Source organism: Nipponia nippon, unplaced genomic scaffold, assembly GCF_047370975.1.
Source record: "Nipponia nippon isolate SJK-2023a ecotype South Korea unplaced genomic scaffold, ASM4737097v1 scaffold_3, whole genome shotgun sequence".
Classification (NCBI taxonomy): Eukaryota; Metazoa; Chordata; class Aves; order Pelecaniformes; family Threskiornithidae; genus Nipponia; species Nipponia nippon.
The window spans coordinates 84,455,927-84,464,391 of NW_028262347.1; the positions used below are offsets into that span (position 1 = coordinate 84,455,927).

Below are 8,465 nucleotides of genomic sequence, written 5' to 3' on the forward strand. Positions count from 1 at the left end.
GCAGATTTTCTTAACACTTAGGGTTTCCATTTTGTGCTGGCCATGGACACTACATGTTGTTGTATAGCTTTGTGCTGTTGTACTTTCTAGATTCTCAGATGGGACTCAGCTAATTTCTGTAGCATAAGGAAGTTTCAAAGCAAGATACAAATGAAGATGTTGTTTGAAGATACATATGTTGACCAGGCTCAAATCCAGTTCCCACATTCCACAGCAGACCAGTAACTTACAAATTACATTGCTGAGTGGTTATGGACCCCGGTATACTCAACCACATGTTGATCAACTGATTTCTCCCTAAGGAAACAAAGAGTTAACACTAGAATGGCCAGAAAGAAGGCATGTGACATCCAGCCTGAGAACCTGGATGGGGGGAGAAAACCTCAGCCATGCTATACATTGCTTGGAGTAATTTTGTTTGGTTAACATAGGAGACACTCCTCAGCCAGCTGTGCTCAGCTTTAGATACTCTCTCAGACAGCAGGGGCTGGAGCTGCTTCCTCAGCCTGCAACTTTTCTGCCTGTCTTGACTGTCTGCTAAACATCTGGAGACTTTGGCATGGCCAAAGGATGCTATAAGCATTAATCAACTAGAAGAGACAGTCATGGTTCCCACCAGCCCCTGCCTTATTCTTCAAATAATCATTTGTGCCTGCATGTTGCAGATCCCAGCAGCAGCACATTCCCCAGTGGGAATCACACAATGGGCCTCCTGCTTGGAGAGGTTGGGAATCATGAAACATGGAGCTCCCAACATGATTCATTCACATGTTTTGCATTATTTGCAGTGCAAACTGGAAACTGCTACAAGCCCCATCACACCTGTATCTTCTTTTTGACTTCTGCCTGTAGAGATATCTCAGAGCTTTCAATATCTCCTACCTCACCATTCAACTCAGTGCTTCCAGCTGGACAAGCAGAGATTTTTTCACTGTGTTCCCCCAGTTTGCAATGAACAGCTGGGAGTCCAGAGTGTGGAACTACAAGGTAAGGATGTGTGCCCAGGTCCCGAACAAGAAAAGCAAAGTTTCCACAGAGTTGACATTTTCCCTTTTATTCTGTGGTTTCCACAGTCATAAAAACAGGGAGAATAAAACCTTAAAATGAAGCAATATAATCCTTAGTAATACAATTGTATTATATTGTAATAAAATCAATACTATAATAATAATATTACATAGATACTAATAGCATGAAGTATTTTCTGAAACATACGTACATAGCTGTAAAAGTGATCTTCGTAAGAAATTCTCAAAACCAGAATGCATTGTTCTCACTACTTCTTTGGAACAGATAGGGGCAGGAAAAAATGTTACTCGCTGGCCTCTCAAGAGGGTACTCGCAGAATCTGATTGCAGAATCTCAGTACATATGAAAGGCCTGATCCTGGGGCATGGTCCCCATCCCCACTGGACTCTCAGGAAGCCTTGTAAAGATCCAGAGCACTGTGTCCTGGCTGCCTGGCTGCATCATCTGAACTTCCTGATGGTTTCTCATGTGCTCCTTCTGCTGTGTCCAATACTTAGCAATGCCCAGCCAGTGATAAGAGTCTCCTCTGCTGACAGTATGAAGGTCATAGTTCAAGGCTGTAGTGGGGAAGACTGCCAGGGACTGGCTTTTCCAGTCTTGTAAATAATGTTATGATGCACAAAGTGAGTTTGAAAGCATGCTGCTCATGCGTCTTAGTATTCAAAGTTCGCCAGAAATGGAGGAAGCCCCTAGCAGGAAGAAAGAAACATGAATTAGATGCCAAAAGCTGAAGTTGTGTCTTCAACATGATCCAGAGTTTGAAAATACAGCATCTAGCCCAAGAGATTGCTCTGATCCACCTTCAGCATGTCAGATAATCTCCGTTGGGAGACAGCTTTCCAGACAACAGGGTAGCACCTTGGAATTTACTGTGCCGTGTAAAGCCCTCCTAGAAAGACAGACCACTCAGAAACAGAAGCATTTAAAAGGTGGCAGGTTGCATAGCTGAATCCAGGGGAAGTGGAGCTAGGTCCTGCGGAAAGGCAGAATTTTTGGGGTTACAAAGGCTCTCTAGAGGTCTCTAGTCCAACAACGTGTTTGCAGCACGGCTAACTCCAAAGCTAGATCAGGCAGCTCAGAGGAAAGTTCTCAGTGTCTCCAGGGATGGAGGTCTGACAGCCTTTCTGGGCAACTGTTCCAGTACAGCACCACTGCCGGGGGAGACTTTTTCCTTCTGTACAGTTGGAATTTCCCTTGTTGCAGCTTGTGCCTATTGCCTCATTTTCCCTCTGTGCAGCTTTGAGGAGAGCCTGGCTCTGTCTTTACTGCCTTTATGTAGTGGAAAACTGCAGTTAAATCCCACTTAGCCTTCTTTCTTTAGGTCTAACGAAGCCTGTTCCCTCAGTCTCTCCTTGTAGGGCAAGTGCTCCAGCACCCTGACCATTGCAGTGGTACTCCACCAAGCCGTCTCTGGTTCCTCAATGTCTTTCTTGTGCCAGGGAGGCCAGGACTTGACACAACAGTCTGTATTTCTCTGGAGCACATGTCTGAAACAAACTCTCCTCATTACACCTCTGCACTCAGCTGGTTTTGGTCTGCCCCAAGAATTGTCTCAGCTGGCAATGGTCAATGAGACTTATCTGAACATGTACAATTAGTACAATGGGGCTGGGCGTTCACAAGGGCTGAGCACATAGACCTTCCCATTCCTTCTGTGGAGAGTTGGTGGTCAGTCACAACTACTGACAATGGGCCCTATTCACCTTCATTTTAGGGGTGGCTTGAGTTTTGCTGAGACAGCAAAGCAGTTGAGCCTGACTTTCAGCATGAGTGTCCCAGTACAAGCTTCCTAGCCACCAGGGCTCTGCAGTAATCAACAAGGTTGCCAGCGGCACAGGGAGGGACAGGCCATTTGTTAGCTGAGTTTTTAAAACCAAGACCTGAAGGGCATATTTGCCTTGTACTGCTGCCTGGGGAACTGTGCTGAGTCAGCCGTAGTGGTAGTCACAAGCATTTAGCAGACATCTCTGTTCAGCTCCCTGGTAAGCGTCACACTATGCATTTCATTGTACGCAAGCTGCTAAATTATTTAATCAACTCAGACATTAGGAGACTCAGGAAGGCTGAAAGCCAAGGGAAAAATATCTCCTAAACAGTTACATTGCATTAAGTACTTTGTTAGATCAGCTGACTGATTGGATAATGCCACTGACTGTCACCTGAATGTCTTATTCAGACAGTTAGAATTAGAAAGGTCAGGTCCTGAGGTATTAAAAGACCTATGTAAAGTTCGAGGGGGATGGAACTGAAATGAAGTCTAATGTGTACCTTTTCCTCAGTCAGAAATAAAACAAGGCATTTATAGCATCCTACAAACAGGTTAGTTTTTCTCCGTCTAGACGTTAAGTTCCTGTTTGTATTATGTAGTTCTGTGCATCCCTTCCTTTGTCTCCCACCGTCCATTCTGCTACCCCCCATTCTACATAGAGGGACCAGTTCAAGCAAGAACTGGCTTGTCCCACAAAGGGTGGCTGAGCCAGGAAGTTAACTCCAGTCCTGATCTTCTCTCCTGTTCAGTAGACCAACTCCTCTTTCTTGTATAGTAGGGTATCAGGCCATACAAATAACTTCTGCAGTTGTATGGATTGCAAGAAATAGGGAATGCAGATCTCAGTCATGTGATACTCTTATGTGTAAGCTCTGATCCTGAAAGTGAATCCACCCATCTGGATTTTTTAACTTGCTCAGAACTTAACTAAAATCAGTGGCCCTGTCCTGAGAGGCAAAAAGAGTGTACTTGAATCATGTTTATACAGCTGAATGAACTTTTGGGATCAAATAGCTCCAGTAAGCTGCAAGCTAACAAACTTGTAGCTGATCCATGTAAAGGGTTGAAATAATTTACCCTTTCCTTAGTAAAAAACCTGAGAGTATTGCTAAATCTATTCTCTACTCCTGTCCACGAAGGCACAATGTAGCAGCACAGTCCTTGGCAATCTCTTGCCCGCTTGGCCCTCTGTTCATGCAGTATCAAGCCCATGCTTATTTTTCTTACTATTGTTTCTGCTAATACCATTGCTAGGATTCACCAAGTCTCCTTTTCCTAGGATTTTGCATTACTTTTCACTCTCAGCATTTTCTTCAAGTGCCTACTAACCAAAAGGATATGACAGAGCTCTATCCAATTCAGAAATATGTATGAAGCGAAGCTCCAGGGCCAATAATCATCTTCTCCATGTTGGTATGCAACAAATCTTTTCCACCAGTAACTGTAATCTGAAAAGAGAGATATCCAGTCACTCTTGATGAAAGGCATGTCCAGTTCTTTCTTCATGAATATGTCAGTGAATGGTATGTCATGCATGTGTCACTTCTTTCTCAGTAAGACAACGGCAAAGGGCAGGAGAACGATGTTTATCTGAGGGTATTCATGCAAGGGACCAACAATGACTTGCAACTACACAAATAAGTTAGTGGAAAGGGGAACCAAAACTCTACAAATAGCAATATGTCTAAAAAGGTGAATTGCCAGAGAGAGAGAGATCACTACGGTAACTTGGGCCACCCCTATCACAAATAGCACATCAGGGCATAAAGCCAGAGCATGTTGGCCAAGGGAGGAGAAGGAATCAGTGAGTGGCAGGCTGCTGCTTTGGGAGGGACTGTAAAGGGAAGTGGCACATGCAATCAGGGCTGTTCAGGCATATCTTTTGAAAGCCTTGTGCTTGATCACAGCAGGTTTGGGCAAGACAATGAATTTGTTGCTTCAGTCATGAATCTGACTGACTTATCTCAATGATCAGGGAAAACATGGAGTGAATACCTTAACATTTAGCAGTTTCATATTGATCTTAGTGTTGATAGGATGGCCAGACCTTCTGTCAACGCTCTGGTAAAATAATCCCAGACACAGGTTCCTCAAGGCAAGCAATGCCCTTTAAGTTTACATTTGAGCTGGTAGGTTTTGTAGTTGCACACTCCAGTAGTAAGTATCCAGACAGGTATGTGAGATTCATCTCTTCAAATGTACATTCCTTTCTGTGAGCTACTTGTCTGGACTATTTTTACAGCCAAACATCAACAGGCAAGGAAGATATACATACAAAAAGACACACATGCAAGACACAATTGTCCTCTGTGATGCATCATCTGAAAGCCTCCTTTAGATACAGCTCCTTCTCTTCTCCAGCTATCAAGGGAAAGCAATTACTGCAGCTGGCAAGCTGATCTGCACATATATGCTAGGAAGGATAGGTTCTATCTTATGCTCAGGATTTTGCACTGTATATAAAGGAGGCATGGATGGCTAGAAAAAGACATAAATCTCCTTATTCAGATTTGGCAAGAGGAAATGACCATGCTGGTCTTGCTGCTGTATGGGACTGAGGAAGAAATAAGGCAGAAGAGACTGCCATTTTTGCACTCACTAGTCCTCCCCAATGCCAGTCATCACCACTATTACAAGGCGCAACTGCTGAGAGTGCACATAGTCCCAGAACTTGCAATCCATACCTAGACAAAGCCAAAGAGTAGTTGGGTTACCTGCAAGTTTCATGATACGTATAACGACCCCATTCTTTGCCAGGTTCCTGAGACCTTGCCGGTTACGGATATCCAGGTGTTTGAACAGCTTGGCTGCGTATATTTCCAAGGTCACATTGGGATGTACCCTCAGGAACTCCAGAATTCTTCTGGAGCATTTCCCACAGGGGGTTGTAGACAGGACCCAGGTGATGGAGCAAGGAACTGATGGCATGGCCTTGAAACAATTTTCCAAGAAGTTGACTTCAGCATGTTGGGTAGAATTGTTTGAGCACCAGTTCCTCCAGATGGTACCTCTGCTCCACCTGATTTCATATAGCAGGTACACTACCCTTGGATGTTGACATGGCAAATAATTGCTTCTGAAGTCATTTGGCTGTATCTTCCACCTGCGACAAAAGTACCAGCAGTACTATGATCCCAGCACTTCAATGATGTTTGGTCCCATTGAGCATCGCCTGCTCTGAACGTGAGCCAAGCCTCCCACTCTCAGCCTTTCCCATCACAAATGAGCAGCTTGAAGAATGTTGTAATCTAATGATGTAAATCTGGAATTTGATGAAGGCTCCAGAATTATTCCCCTAGAGTGGCCCTGGTGAAAGACCCACAGCACCTCCTTGAAAAGTGTTAGGAGGGTAAGCAATCCCATCACCACTCAGAGATCAGCACAGGTCAAAGCAGTAAGACAACTGGAAAGAAAGATCGGGGAAAGGGATGGTAAGAGGAAAACAAGGCACAAGGCTTCTTAGCTTTGTTTCTGGAAATTGCCATGGGCCCCAGGCAGCACATGGCAATAGAAGTATATCTCTTACCCTTGGTTGTTCTCTCTGGGTGCAGGCTCTATATAGAAAAGATTTGTGAGTCATTGGGGATAGATCAGAAAACAAAATTTCCTCTACATCTCCTGTCCTGGCCCCTTTCAGTCTATACACTCCCTGCCAGATCTCTTTTAGCTAAAAAGGCTTAGTAAGTAATCCCTGCACAGCAGGATAGCCACTCTGGGATGCAGGAGTGGTGGATTTCTACCTGGGAGCTAAACTTGATGGTTGTTTAAACTGTGCTATACATGAACTCTTGCTCACTTTAACACATTAGGGTTGACTGTGATCTCACTCAAGTTTAAATTCACTGATTTCAGCAGTACTGCATCTGCTTTTCCCTGACTAATCAAAGAGCAGAATCAGATCTCTTCTTCCTTTGTATCTTCCAAACCACTTCTGCTCGGCAAAACTTGAGCTATTTTCCTGTTGGTACTCATAATGTCAATCTAGAAAAAAACATTTTCACAGTCAACGGTTCTTTCTTTTATTAGTATGAAACTGTTTCAAAAGCTGAAAAAATATCAGTGCCAAGGAAAAAATATCAGTGCAGAAAGGAGGGTGATTTCTGACTATGGGGTGGCACCACAGACCTGCCTGATTATATACATTTTGTCTCTCATGGTGGCAAAGAAGTTTGACCCTATGACTCATTCATCCCTTCCCAGCTGAGGGTCTAGATGAAAACAATTGCAGGTGATCAAGGCTAGTTATTTCCTTTGTGAAAGTCCATCCATAGCAAACTTAAGGATCTAAGAATCCTCATTTTATTGAAGAAAATAATTAATTTACTTAGAATTAAGATATTAAAAGCACTTTTCTATAGCTTCTAGCTCTTTAAGATGAGGAACTATGAAATATACACAGTGAAATTACATTTCAGCAGGAATAAAATAGTCTTCCACATCAAGAGAGACCTGATGAGCTCCTTGCACAGCCTTATTGCACTGACTCTTTAAGAAGCATTTTCTAGTTGTTTATTGCATTGAAAACAAAATAGGTGAAAAGATAAGCCAACTAATTTGCTCCATTCTTAGTTGCCTTTGAGATCTCTTTCCACATTAAAAGGTCTTTTGGAATTTGAATTCTTCCTGCCTAATGCCACATCAGGATTAACAAAATTATATTAATTTTTTGAAGCTGGACATAGGACTCAAGCTATGGTAATGCATTCAAAGAGATAACACACACAAATCCACAAGTGTCTCCTGTGTATCTTCATGTGCCAACACACACATTTGTCTGTACTCACCAGTTCCTTAGATACAACTACAGTAAATATCTACACTGAATATGGCGAAATAGACCTGCTTTTGACAGACATGTACTTACTTCTATCATCAGTGACAGCAGCCATGGATATTTCTGGATTTGTCTGTTGCTTCTTGGGTGATGGATGTCCTTTTATTAGTCTTACATTTGTTTCAGTTTCTGTTCCCGAAGACTGAACTTTGGACGTTAGTAATGTTACTCAGCTGAATATTTCCCCACAGTGACTTGGTCTTATGCAAATAAACAACCCCACTGGGTGAAACTGGAAGCAATTTCCTGGCAGCAAAAGATTGTAAAAGAGGGTGAGTCCCATTCAGAAGTGGCTCTGGAGGTGCAGACAAAGTTTCCCGCCAGAAGCTGGAATTAACAGTTGAGCCATTTTTCTGCAGTGCAGAACAGAAATTATATCTCTTTATTACCACTAGCCCCAGAATAGAAAAGCAACTCTTCTCTAGTCACCCCAATGCACCAAGAGAGAAAGAGCATCTACCCAAATGGCATCAAGTCACATAGCTATAACTTTTCTGGCACCCAGATATCATCAGAAAGTTGAGCAGAACGTGGTGGAGAGAGGGAAACAGAAGACATCATCTGCAAAAGCTTGTGATTTTATGGATGTCCAGCAGGTGGTGATGGTTACTGCCATTTCCCTTCATGGGACCATTCTGTGGAGCGCCAAGGGCCACTCCAAGGACCCTTGAACCTGGCCCCTCATGTAAGCAAGGACGACCCTCAATATGTGTGAGAAGACATCTACAGCTGTGGTCAGCGACTGGGCAGACACTCAGGCTAACTCTAAGCAAGCTGCCCAGCATCCGGAACAGCTATAGCAGTGGACAGCTTGTTGTGGGGAACACCCAGATA

At 43.5% G+C, this 8,465-nt stretch overlaps 1 protein-coding gene across 2 annotated transcripts; it reads right to left on the minus strand.

Moving 5' to 3' along the window:
• Positions 1-1,291: 1,291 nt before the first annotated feature.
• LOC104014587 (C->U-editing enzyme APOBEC-1) lies at positions 1,292-7,701 on the minus strand. Of its 2 annotated transcripts, none has more exons than XM_087766986.1 (5): positions 7,662-7,701; positions 6,324-6,351; positions 5,512-5,900; positions 4,127-4,245; positions 1,292-1,718 (listed from the first exon to the last, which is right to left on the minus strand). In XM_087766986.1, exons 1-5 carry the CDS (start codon positions 7,684-7,686, stop codon positions 1,683-1,685), a joined length of 597 nt encoding a protein of 198 aa, XP_087623112.1. In that variant the 5' UTR covers positions 7,687-7,701; the 3' UTR covers positions 1,292-1,682. The 2 variants fall into 2 exon arrangements, with proteins under 2 accessions (XP_087623112.1, XP_009465524.2); XM_009467249.2 differs by lacking the exon at positions 7,662-7,701 and adding an exon at positions 6,923-6,983.
• Positions 7,702-8,465: the final 764 nt, after the last annotated feature.